Below are 13,361 nucleotides of genomic sequence, written 5' to 3' on the forward strand. Positions count from 1 at the left end.
AGACACACACACTCACTCGCTCACTCTCACACACACACACACACTCACTCACTCACTCACTCGCTCTCACACACTCACTCACTCACACACACACACTCACTCACTCACTCACTCGCTCTCACACACTCACTCACTCACTCACTCGCTCTCACACACTCACTCACTCACTCACTCGCTCTCACACACTCACTCACTCACTCACTCGCTCTCACACACTCACTCACTCACTCACTCGCTCTCACACACTCACTCACTCACTCACTCGCTCTCACACACTCACTCACTCACTCACTCGCTCTCACACACTCACTCACTCACTCACTCGCTCTCACACACTCACTCACTCACTCACTCGCTCTCACACACTCACTCACTCACTCACTCGCTCTCACACACTCACTCACTCACTCACTCGCTCTCACACACTCACTCACTCACTCACTCGCTCTCACACACTCACTCACTCACTCACTCGCTCTCACACACTCACTCACTCACTCACTCACACACACTCACTCTCACACACACTCACTCACTCACTCACTCACTCACACAAACTCTCACACACACTCACTCACACTCACACATTCATTCACTCACACACACACACATTCACTCATGCTCGCTCGCTCACACACACACACTCTCACTCACTCGCTCACACAAACTCTCTCACACACACACACACACACGCTCTCTCACACACACTCACTCACTCACTCACTCACTCACACAAACTCTCTCTCTCGCTTCACACTCACTCACTCACTCACTCTCACACACACTCTCTCACTCACTCTCTCTCACACTCACTCACTCTCTCACACACTCACTCACTCTCACACACACATTCTCTCACTCACTCTCACACTCACACTCACTCACTCACTCTCACACACACACACACACACCACACTCTGAGTTGCATTACCCTGTGTCTGATGTGTTGTGATGCAGATAGCGTTGTCCAGACCCGCGCGGCCCGCCAGAGGGAAGAGACGCCGCGTCGTCCGATAGAGCCAACCGTACTTTCCCGCCAACACCAGCACTGTTGCCACGGCAACACCGTCTGCGCCGCACTGTGAAGAATCTCCGTGATTCGCTCCTCCTCCGTCTGTTTGTGTTCATTCACCTTGTTACCACGATTGCGACTGATGTTACATTGTTACATTTTCAAACAGTTACCAGGCAACCCAATGATGACTATTGTTAAATTGTTGCAGCAGTTTAGGAATGGTTATTGTTTGTTAACTCTTGCTTATTGTTTCATGACTGAGGTCCAGTGTGATTGACGGCTCTGATTAAAAGGAATAATTCAGGCAAAAATGAAAATGTGCTCATCCTCAGGTCATTCAAGACTAGGATGAGTTTGTTTCTGCATCAGATTTGGAGAAATGTGTCACTGCATCACTTGCTCATCAATGGATCCTCTGCAGTGAATGGGTGCCGTCAGAATGAGAGTCCAAACTAGTGATGCACCGAATATTCGGCAACCAAAATTATTCGGCCGAAAATAGCAAAAAAACAAATACCGAATAAATGTTACCGAACAATGACGTGACACGATCAAATAGAGGTGCACACTAATCCAGCAAACATGTCGTCAGTGTGGAAACATTAAATCTGTCCGAGAAAGACCGCCAGCGAGAGACTGCTTAGTGCTGCGTCTCATGTCTTCAGTGAGAAGTGGAAGGGGTTGCTGTACGATGATTCAAATGGAGAAATGGCCTTAAACAATTAGTAAACAAACTGCAGAACGTCATGTTTTCTAAAACACGCATTACATGTATTCTGACAGCGCTGCACGAACTCGTTAGCCAGGGTTCAGAGTCCAAAGCGCGAGGAAAATCTAGCCTGCTCAGTCACATTTTTATGCACTTAATAAAATAAGAAAAGATAATAATAATTACAACAGCTTTAATACATTTATTATAACATTCACACATAGTATTCAAATTGGGATCTGTAATATTTTCTAATGTTTTAAAATAAGTGTCTTCTGCTCAGCAAGGCTGCATTTATTTATACAGTAAAAATAAGGGGGTCTCAGAGATGGCCAAAAAATATTATTTTACTAATTAATTTTAAGTTAAATTGTGCTTTGTTGGTATAATGTCTGCTAAAATGTAAAAAAAAAAAATTAAGTGTTAAATAAGTATTTTTAAATTGTTGTTTTGTCATTTATTTTTTATTTGAAAAGCAGGACAAAACAGTATAAAGCACATTTTGGCTATTTAATTTATGCAATTGTGGAAATATATGGAGAAACAATTAGAAAAAATGAGTCCATAATCCATAATAACAATTCCTCCAGTGAAAAAGTGTTCTGGTGTGAATCAGGAGAGAAATCTGCACAGATCAAGCTGCGTTTAAACAGCTATAAACTAATATGTAGCTGGATTTTGATGTGAGAGACAACAGCAGATGCACTTTTTCACTGGAGGAAGAGTTATTATGGATTATGGACTCATATGTCTTGATGGATTGTTTTAGTTTTTGTCTTCTCGAGATGTTAACTGATGGACTGGAGTGTTGTGGATTACTTGTGGATTATTGTGATGTTTTTATCAGCTGTTTGGACTCTCATTCTGACGGTACCCATTCACTGCAAGTGATGGACTCATACATTTTTTGGGTGAACTGTCCCTTTAAGATTTCACTCCCATCAGGTGCACGTTTGTGTCCAAAAATCCCTCAGACACCGAGACGGACCAAACGACTCGTTATCCTTTAAAAACCCATAATGCACCTCATGAAAGACTCAAATCGCACTCATCACTCAAATGTTTTGTCTTTGCAGGGCCATATATGTGTTTTTTTCCCCTCCTATGTGTAAATGTCTGTGTGTGTTACAGGAGTGTATCTAGGTTTTAGGGGCTTTAGTTGTGGATCTGCACAGAGCTCATCAACACAGGCACAAGATCAATACTGAATATTTAAAATAATGATTTAATAATGAGGCTGATTATGCAATTTTACTATTGAATTTATGTATATATGTACAGTTTTAGTATTTTATTTTGTACACCTTTTTTAGGGAAAAAATGATCAATTTGTAAAATATTTCTCATGCAGAGAAACCTTTCCTTTCTCATATTCATGTTTGATTTGTAAAGAAAATACTTTGAGAATTGTGAACAAGTAGCATTTCCTTTTTTATTGGGAGTTGATTTTTTTTTTTTATTTAACAAATTAAAACGTTTTAAATGATGAAAGCTCTCGTCTGATTATTTTGTGTCACTGTTTAGACGTCACCAGCCAAAACTGTTAAGTTGTTCTGCTTCAGAACATTAAATATTTATAAGATGGAGAAAAAAAACACATCGACTCTCTGCGCAAAAAGTTTTTCTAAATATTTCACTAACACTTTTAGAAAACTGTCCTGTTTAACTAGCTCTGTATATCACTTATTTATAATTTATTAATCGTTCTCAACATTAACATAAAAATACAATTGTTTATTCCTTATTTCATCAGTGAATTAATGTTACACATACAACTGTTGATATAAATTTTGAATATGTTTAACATCAACTAAGATTATTTAAAGCTTTAGAAGTATTGTTCGTTAATGTAGTTAAAAAAAAACATTGCAAAGTCTTTTTGTCTGTTGGAATGCGTTTTAGAAAAAGTCCTACAGGTTTTTGAACAATGGCTTAAAACGTCTAAAAACCTTTGACTGGCAAGAAAAAGAAAATAAGCTGCTTAACTATCGTAGAGAAAAATTGAGGAACTAAATGAAACAAAGCCAACAAACTAATGTCCATATGACAATAATATATAATGCTTTAAGGCAACGCATATTACTTCTTAAAGGATTCAAGGATGAAGATAAGCGTCAAACAAATTGATTTCTAACCCTTTTATTTTTTGATATTCATATTTAGCATTATACTAGAAAATTTCTAATAGAGAAATTTTTTTTTAAATTGCACTAGCAAAACCTGCTAAAATGTAAAGGAAAAAATACATTTAAAAAATTTAAAAACATACAAATTTACAAAAATGCTAAATAGATTTTACTAAAATCTAATAATGTAAAAAAAAATATACAAAGCCACAAAAAGTCAAATCTACAAACATGTAAAAATATACAAATTTACAAAACCGTAAAATTAAAAAAAAAAAAATAATCTACAAAAATGTAAAAAAGTTTACAAAGCCACAAATGTGTAAAACCTACAAATAAACTACAAAAATGTAAAAATACAAACCCACAAAAAAATCTATGTAAATTATATATATATTAAAAAAAAACAAAAATGTAAAAATCTCAATCTAATAATCCTTATCTGATAATCCTAATGACTGGAACATGTAACTGGAATGTATTGTGAGGGAATGCCAGGAAAATGTGTGGAATGCTGTGAACTTTCAAAACAACAACAACAACATGAAACAGATTTCTGGAAGCATTTTATTATCCAGAGATGCATTTGAAATTCTCTATTGGAAAATGATCATAATTCGTGGACTCAGCGCCACACATTAATAACACAATAACGGTTACAAGCGATCGCTCATGAGAACGAGCTAGAAGTACAGATAAGCCTGTATTTACACACACAGCGTCTCCTCACCTTCAAATCAAAGCCTGTGTGGATCAGGATGGAGAGATTCAAATCAGAACTCTCAGACGCTGGGTTTGAGGGAGAGCATCTGAACGCTGAAGCTTTAGGAGGCTCTGTAGTGTGGGGACGGTTGCTCTCGACACTCAGCAGAAAAACAAAAGGGCGGCATGAGAAACAGCTTCCTTCACTCTCGCTCTCTCTCCTCACGCCAGACCGATGGCTTTTATTTGGAGAGTTTCTTCATCCTCTGGTCCAGCGCGGAGAAGTTCTCCTCCACAGCCAGCAGGTTCTCCTTCATGGTTTGCTGGACCTGCGAGTGAAGAACGGCATGTTTAACTCTTTCCCCGCCAATGTAGCTCCTCAGAAACAGTTGTGGTTGCTACAAAGTGGTTGCCGAGCAACACACAGACGTAAACAAAGGTGTATGTTACTTTGTAGAGTATTTTACAACAGCTTCGAACGCGGCTCAGCCAATCAGAATCAAGGACCGGAACTCTCCGCTTTGTAAATCAAAATAAAGATCAGACCCTCAACTTTTAAACAAAAACAAAATCTGTTTTATTCTAGCTTCAAGCCTTGTTTTTTTTATCAACACTTGAACGTAGGTAGGTTTCATAAAAAAGCAACATTTTGAGCAAAAAGCAGAGGAAATTGCATTTTTATCAAATACTACATCTGGATCATATTCAGTAATATTATCAAAGCAAAGATGCAGTAGATGACTTCCGTCAGCGCTCCCAAAGCTTGCTTTCTGGATCCACATTTCACTCGCTAACATCAGGCCGTTTTCATTTATATGCAGTTAGGGGTGTAACGTACACAAACATGACGATTCTTCTGCTCTAAACTATAGGGACTATAGGAAGGTTACAATTAACAACAGAGCCCAAACTTAAATTCAATTGCTATTTATTTTTAGCTATAATAATCAACACTCTAATTAAAAATTTGTATGCAAACATGTAAATCGCACATAATGCAGTTTATAAATTAACTTCTAAATGATACAATTTCTATTTGTTATTGAAACAGACCTCATTTACACAGTGGCTGTCATAACTTGTTTCATAACAGATTTATTGAAACATACATTAAATGATTAAGGCATCACGAACAGGTAAAGTGAAATATGAGTATATAGTCTAATATTTCGTGAAATGCTCTTCTCTAGTAAATAACGAGCTGTAGACACTGATGACTTGCCTGAAGTAAATTAAATGCTCTTTTGTTTACAAGCTGTTTTATTGACGTCTTTCTGCAAGTGAAACACTGATTGAACGATTACACGAGGCGTGGTTTGTTCATTCCTTTATATTTTTTGTGTTAAAACTAGTAATAATCTGTCGTGCCTCATCAGAGCGCCAAAACGGCATTTATTGTCTGAATTTCCTGAAAAAAATGTAATGATTTGTTCGGTACACATGCGTACAGAACTGAAAAAATATATGTAACGTTACACCTCTAGCAGTTAGTGTTGATGATCACATTATTTTTCATATGCATATGCTTTCATATGAGATCGCTTGTTTCTGCATCTTCCTGGTCTGTGTTTTTGATCGACTCATTCAGGAGATGCGTAATAGCACCCCCTAGCGTATAACACAGGGATTAAAGTTCCGTCGCTACGACAGATTTCCGTCAGTTCATAAAGACAGTCACTTGCTTCATTCCTAAATGATTCAGCCGATCGAACGAATCAACTGAATGAATGATTCAGCCGTTCGAACTAATCAATCGAATGAATGATTCAATTGTAAAATCAGTGACTTGCCCGCCACCTGCTGGCGGATTTAGTTTCATTTTTAGCGTATAATTTCAGTTATTTAAATCATATTTCTGTATTCAAAATTGTATATTTAAAACATTAATCTCCACATGAATTTATGAATTTAATTGCACTCATGCTACCTCTGAGCCTCATTAAACGTCTGAAAATGTACCTACAAGCCACTTTTGTGTTCTTCTGTGCCACCTCTGTAGTACAAATTAATTTATTAATACTAATTTCATATGATTGGTAACTTATTTGTCTTATCCCTGATAACAGCAGAAACACGGAAAATTCCATGTTTGGCGGGGAAAGAGTTATTGCGGGGAGTGTTTGCGTCAGTGGTGTTTGAGGACAGACCTGCGTGAGCAGAGTGCTGTTGTCCTTCAGAGAGTTGTTGATCATCTGCTGCGTCGTGTCCAGATGGGTCAGCAGCTGCCCAAACTGCATCGCTGCACCACAAAACAAGAGATCAAAAACATAACATAATACACACATTTTTTTGTGTATTTAAAGGGGTCATATGATGCGATTTCGATTGTTCCTTTCTCTTTGGAGTGTTACAAGCTCTTGGTGCATAAAGAAGATCTGTAAAGTTGCAAAGACTAAAGTCTCAAATCCAAAGAGATATTTTTTATAAAAGTTAAGAGTACACCACACCTACCTAAAAGGCTCGTTCTAACACGCCCCCACATATCTACGTCACGATGTGGGAAGATTTGTATAACACCGCCCAAATGTTCAAGCAAAGAAAGGCGGCGTAACTTTTACTTGTGTACTGCATCATCACTGTGTCGGTCACGCGACTCTATTGTCCTTTCAGGCTTGAACTGATGGTAAAACTAACGACATTATTAACTGTCTTGATATTTACTTTGAAAGATGAAGCTGGCGATTATGGTAAGGGGCGTTACATTTCCGACGCGTGCTTGCGGTGTTCGGCCAATCACAATGCACTGGGTCAGCTGGCCAATCAGAGCAGACTGCGCATGTCAAAGAAGGGGGCTTTGTTGAAAATGACACGTTTGAGAGAGGCGGGGCATAGAGCACCTACAATAATGTACAGTATTTGAAAAATAATGTGTTTTTTGAACATTAAAGCATGTCAACATATTCTGTTACACCAAATACACAAAATAATGATCTTTAAAATAGCATCATATGACCCCTTTAAGCCCCAAAGCAAGCATCTGAGTGAAGTGTGTTGAGGATACCCTGCTCGTGCAGCTCTCTGATGGCCAGCAGTCTCTGCAGCAGCTGCGGGAGAGACGTGGCCATCGCATCCCACTTCTGCACCACGTCATACAGCTGAGACACCTGCACACAGACCACAGACCACAGACCAGACTCGTCAGTCAGCTCGTTAACTCCAGGACCGTCTCTATGCTGAACGCAGGACGCACCTTGTTCTGGGTCTCTGCGTCCTCGATGGCCGCCTTGTGCTTGGCGATTTCATTCATCTTCCCCAGAACACTCTGAAGAAAAAACAAAGACAAGCACTCAGCGTCGACTGCACTCGCAATAACAGCTCCGTTTAAACACGACATTCACAAAAATATTATAAAAAATTATCAAATTAATAATTTGATAAAAAAAATATAATTCTTATTCTTCTCATTATTCAGGTTTAATAAAAAATAACTAATTTAAATTAATTTAAATTAATTTATTAAGCATTTATATAAAAATAATAATAATTATTATTATTGGGGATTAATAATAAAACCTGCAGCTATAGAGTTTAGTAGTAATAGAGTAATAGTAGTAGTAGTAATAATAATACAATGATTAATAATAATAAAATCTTTTGGTGCTAACATAATTATTATTAAACAATTATATAATAATAATAATAATGATACAATTATTAATAACAATGAAATATTTTGCTGCCACAGAACTCTAATCTTGCAAACGATAATAATTGTAAAACAATAATAATAGTAATAATATTTCAATGATTAATAATAATAAAATCTTTTGATGCTACAGAGCCAAAACATCATCTTGATATACGTGTAAATATTTTAAAAGTATATTCTGTATGTGTGTGTATTTATATATACATAATAAATATACACAGAACACACACATATATTATGTAAACAAAAACTTTTATTTTGGATGCGATTAATCGTTTGACAGCACTAGTTATTTTACATTTGGTTATTCAATTTCTGTACCTGAATACTGTTAGACTTACCTGAAAAATACAAAGCACTGTTTATTTTATTTGTATCTTTGTTCTATTATATCTATGCTTGTAATTTGTTTATTTTCTATGCTGATTTACTCACCTACAATATCACCCCAATCATTGATTATTTTTTTCAAAATAGAGCTATTCAAGTCATTTGGTGATTTTTTTTTTCATATATTGCAGAAAAACAAAATATCGCAATGTGAGTTGAGAGCTCTCTAATCTCCGTAGACAGCAAGGATCCTAACACGATCAACACACAGAAACGTAGCAAGGACATCGTTAAAATAATCCATGTGACATCAGGGGTTCAACCGTAATTTTACAAAGCAGCGAGAATACTTTTTGTGTGCAAAGAAAACAAAAATAACAACTTTATTCAACAATTCGTCTGAATAAATTCGTCACCCTAGTGGCATTTTTGGAGAGTGTCAACGTATGCAACATATGCACGCGGATACACTGTTTATGTTATGCTTTGATCTGAACGTAAACAGTGTATCCACGTACATACGTTGCATACGTTGACACTAGGGCTGTCAAAAAAAAATTATAATTTTGAATATTCGCCGAATTTAAAATAAAAATCCACATTCGAATACAAAAACGTTGCATTCGAATTTTAGGTGTTCATCAGGCAGCTTCTCAGTGGTGCACGAGATGCGATGACGATGTAAGTGCCGTTGCATTTGAATGCTTTTGTTGGCATATCCAGTTGAAGCCACTAGATGGCGCTGCTGTGTTGTTCATTACAAATATTGCGGAAAAAGAAAACATGAATGCGGAGAAGATCTTGTTTACATCAAAAAGCCAAGCCGTTCACACAGAACACATATTTCGCGCATTTTCTAGAGGGACATCTATCAGCATTGCGCGTCTCGCACAAAAGAGCCGCATGTTTAGAAAGCCATGTAAAATGAATGCAAGTTCAACTTTTAAAAAACACGTCTCGAGACTTTATGGCGGGGTTTTTTGCCATCCCACTGCATCTCATGTTTTTAAATGAAAAATGTACTCTTGTGTGATTGGCTTTCAGCCCTTTGTATTAAACTATGCATACATACATGATGCTGTTTTGTTGGAACGACACGAGGGTGAGTAATTAATGACAGAACTTTCATTCTTGAGTGAACTATCCCTTTAAGGCCTGACACTGAAGGAACACACTTGAGACGGTTGGTCAGGGTTCTGGTTTCACCTGTAGTCTGGCTTCCACCTGGTCCAGCGTGGCAGCGTCCAGCGCACCGACCCGCGCCTGCAGCAGCTCTATAGTGTCCTGCAGACGGCAAGAGACCTGATCACATGACCACATCCACTCGTTTCACAGCCAGCAATGCAAGTTTTCATGTGGTATTGAATGCTTTTTTTATGCTATGGTTGTATTTTTGGCGACTGCATGTTAAACTCCTTTTTATTTCATAAATGTGACCCAGGACCACAAAACCAGTCATAAGGGTCAATTTTGTGAAATTTCTCTCGTTGTGTAAAGACATTGAATGTTAATACTGATGGTGCTGTTATAGTGATGAGTGTGTGTTTACCATCAGACTGGCTCCCTGAACCCCAGAGCTGAGCGGACCCTACGACACACACACACACAAACACACACACACACAAATGATTGATGGAAAATCAAGTAAAGCTGAGCTGCTTCAGTCCAGTAAGTGTTCATCTGGAAATATGACTGCAGTTATTCTGACGTTTACTTGATAAAAACCAGTAAAGATCTGACAGCAGAAAGACACGAGAAGCTCCAGCTGAAGCTGGACGTTTGTACAATTACACTAAAAAGAACTTTTACTGGATAAAAAACTCTAAACTATCAATCAGACGACAGAAGACATGCAGTAGATTGTGTGCGACAGGTTTAACAGCAACATTTTGATCATGTTGATCATTCAGAGGCCTTGCGTATTAAATATGATACAGTAGACTTTACAGGGTTAAACTTTCATGCCTAATTCATCCTGCTGATTCCTCAAATCATGTGTCGTATTACTTGATAAAAATCAGTCAAGATTTGAGACGAGCTGGAGGTTTGTACAATTACACTAAAAGAGCTTTTACTGGATAAACGAGTCATCAATGAACTATCAATCAGACGACAGAAGACATGCATTAGATTGAGTGTGAAACAGGACTGACAGCAGTTTTGATCATTTAGAGAGTTAGAAATCATCAGCAGTGCTAGTGAGCGTGTCTCACGCACCTGTTTCTCTGAGCCGGATCCCAGCGCCGTCTCCAGTTCGGCCAGCCGTCTCTCCAGCTCGGCGACCTGCGGTCACACAAAGAACGTCTGCGTCAGACACGGCCACAGGAAGTGACATCACACTGGGTGTTTCATAAAGGCCGTACTTTAGCAGACTCTGTGAACTTCTCTTGCTCCGGTCGGCTGTGGAGCTCATAGAGAATCACTCCGTCTGGTCCTTTGGGTGCCGCTGTCTTGCTTTCTGCACCCGCTCCGCTCCTCACGCCCCGAGCCACCTCCAGCTGAGTCAACAACCGCCTGCCAACATACAGAACGCTCAGCTTCGTTAGAGAAATCTATGACAAAGAATGTTTGCGGACAAACCTTTTTCCCATGACTAAAACGAGACAATAGCTATGCTTCCATCACCCTATTTTAATGCGCATTTTGAAGTATATCGCATGAGAAACGAGTGACGGAAACTCCAAATTTCAAATAAAAATCCCTTAATTCGCATTTAAGTTTTTACGCTCACTTGAGGTGGTTTTTGACTTGCGCGAAAAAGGGTTGATGCGAATAATGGGAGATGGAAATGCATTTTGCGAATAAATTCCTCCAAGTGCATCAAAAAAGTAATGTGACGTTGTGCTATGGGACAGCAAAACCTGACTAACCAGCGGACCGATCTCATTCCACAGCATCTGAAATGTTGTTATGGTAATTCGGAAATGCACGAGTAAAGTCTATCATCAAAGTATTTCTGTATAATTGCCTCCCAGAAATGTCTTACACGACTGCGTTCCCAAACAGCAGCATCCACCTCCGAAAGCAATGACCGCATTCATTGTGTTTCGTCTTTCTCGCTCTGAGGCGCAAGTCATTTATTATATATGAAAATTATTATATTCTCCTACTTTTCTTAGTGATTTATAGTGTCAGTTTATCAGGAAGTGACGATTTTGTTCTCTTTGACTTGTTGGATGGAAACGATGCTTGTTCGCAAAAGTTTTATGCGATATTCCAGTTTTGCGCATAAGTTAAATTTGCAACTTTGGATGGAAACCCGGCTAATGACGAGAGGACAATTAGGTCATTAAAAGACAACTGTCTGTGACTATATCAACAAGCAATATCAGTGACAATAAAAGGCAAGACTAAAATGTATTTTATTTAATGTAACTTTACCAAAATCTTGGTTACACTTTATTTTAAGGTGCCCTTGTTACAGTGTAATTATGCATTTAAGTACAGAGTAATATTAATTAACTACATGTACTTACTAGGGCTGGGTAAAAATATATAGATATCTAATTTTTAATCGATTCTCGTTTTTAAGAAACATTATCGATTCTTAAATCCCAATAATCGATTAGTCTAGCCTGTTTTCAGTTAATGGACGGAACGTTGAAGGGCACTTCCCATCCAATATATCGCAATAAGCATTGTGCTTTGGTACTTTTAATATGAAACAAAGTCTCAGATTTCAAATTCTGTCCATTGTATTGCAGTATTCAAACAATAAATGTCGTTTTGGTGCGGTTTAATGTGAAGTGACAGATCGCTGTAGTGCCTTAGTGAACTGACCATCTCCTCCGCTTTAATACTAGTTATAGCACAAAATAAACATGACTAAACATCCGAAGGTAAGTTAAAAGAAAGAGTACAACTTTACAATCCGTATCCTGTCTCGTGTAATCTCTCAATCAGTTCTTCAGCCGCGCAAAGACGTCAATATAACGGCTTGTAAACAATGTCACGTAACGTCACATTTACCTCAGAAAAACATATTCGGTGACCATAAACTCATTAGTCAGCTAGAAAAATAAACTGTAGAGAGGGGCATTTTGCTAAATATATGCACCATATAATTTATAATAATTATAATTTTAATAATTTATGCATTTAGCAGACGCCAAAGCGACTTAAAGTGCATTCAGGATATACATTTTTTACCAGTATGTAAAAAATGTAACATATTTATAATAATAAATATAACCATATAACATATTCATTATAATTTTTACTGTTCTTCAATGTTTAATTTATGTTTAAATAAATGCATCAAGTTTTTATGACAGCCACTATTTAAATGATTATATAAAAAAAACGAACTGAAGTAGAAACATTATGTAATTGTAAGTTTATTATTATAAAAACTTCATTAAGCAGGGCTCTACGCTTATTTTTCTTTTAAAAAACTTTAAAAATGTAGGAGCACAGTCAAAAATTTAGGAGCACCTTCTAATCAATAATCCAAAATTTGATCAAAAATTAGCCTTCCCATTACAAGGTGATATTTGACTCCTTAAAGTGATTTACAGTGGATTTTTTTTTTTTACCTTTGTAATGGCATTTTTCTAACTTTATTAAAAGTATGTAATCTTTTGTCAAATTTGTAAAAAATTATATTTTATAAGCTTTTTAAAAATTCTAATTAAAACCATAAAATAAGAACAAGAATAATAAGTTACTAATCAAATGAAATCAGTATTAAAATTAATTTGTACAGAGGTGGCACAGAAGAACACAAAAGTGGCATGTAGGTGTATTTTCAGACATTTAATGAGGATCAGAGGTGGCATGAGTGCAATTAAATCCATAAATTCATGTTAAGATTAATGTTTTAAAAAATTT

The 13,361-nt window shown here is 37.2% G+C and overlaps 2 protein-coding genes and 1 long non-coding RNA gene across 3 annotated transcripts in view; 1 reads left to right on the forward strand and 2 right to left on the reverse strand.

The window, feature by feature from the left end:
• Positions 1-1,381, forward strand: part of LOC107683614 (methyl-CpG-binding domain protein 6-like) — a 28,504-nt gene extending 27,123 nt beyond the window's left edge. The window contains exon 15 of the mRNA XM_016479683.1: positions 958-1,381. Within this exon, the coding sequence (XP_016335169.1) occupies positions 958-1,017 (60 nt within the window). The 3' untranslated portion in view covers positions 1,018-1,381. The remainder of the gene's footprint in view (positions 1-957) is intronic.
• The window catches only part of LOC107683615 (uncharacterized), a 22,339-nt gene extending 19,118 nt beyond the window's left edge, over positions 1-3,221 (reverse strand). Inside the window, exon 1 of the long non-coding RNA XR_001633739.1 lies at positions 2,762-3,221. This is a non-coding gene — a long non-coding RNA (uncharacterized LOC107683615). The remainder of the gene's footprint in view (positions 1-2,761) is intronic.
• A 1,190-nt stretch (positions 3,222-4,411) lies between these two features.
• Positions 4,412-13,361, reverse strand: part of LOC107683619 (dynactin subunit 2-like) — a gene marked incomplete at its 5' end in the record, with an annotated part of 20,061 nt that continues 11,111 nt past the window's right edge. The window contains 8 exons of the mRNA XM_016479687.1: positions 4,412-4,881; positions 6,700-6,791; positions 7,554-7,656; positions 7,743-7,814; positions 9,738-9,815; positions 10,081-10,119; positions 10,749-10,814; positions 10,895-11,045. Of these exons, the coding sequence (XP_016335173.1) occupies positions 4,795-4,881; positions 6,700-6,791; positions 7,554-7,656; positions 7,743-7,814; positions 9,738-9,815; positions 10,081-10,119; positions 10,749-10,814; positions 10,895-11,045 (688 nt within the window). The remainder of the gene's footprint in view (positions 4,882-6,699; positions 6,792-7,553; positions 7,657-7,742; positions 7,815-9,737; positions 9,816-10,080; positions 10,120-10,748; positions 10,815-10,894; positions 11,046-13,361) is intronic.

This window comes from Sinocyclocheilus anshuiensis, unplaced genomic scaffold, assembly GCF_001515605.1.
Source record: "Sinocyclocheilus anshuiensis isolate Anshui unplaced genomic scaffold, SAMN03320099.WGS_v1.1 scaffold1761, whole genome shotgun sequence".
Taxonomy (NCBI): Eukaryota; Metazoa; Chordata; class Actinopteri; order Cypriniformes; family Cyprinidae; genus Sinocyclocheilus; species Sinocyclocheilus anshuiensis.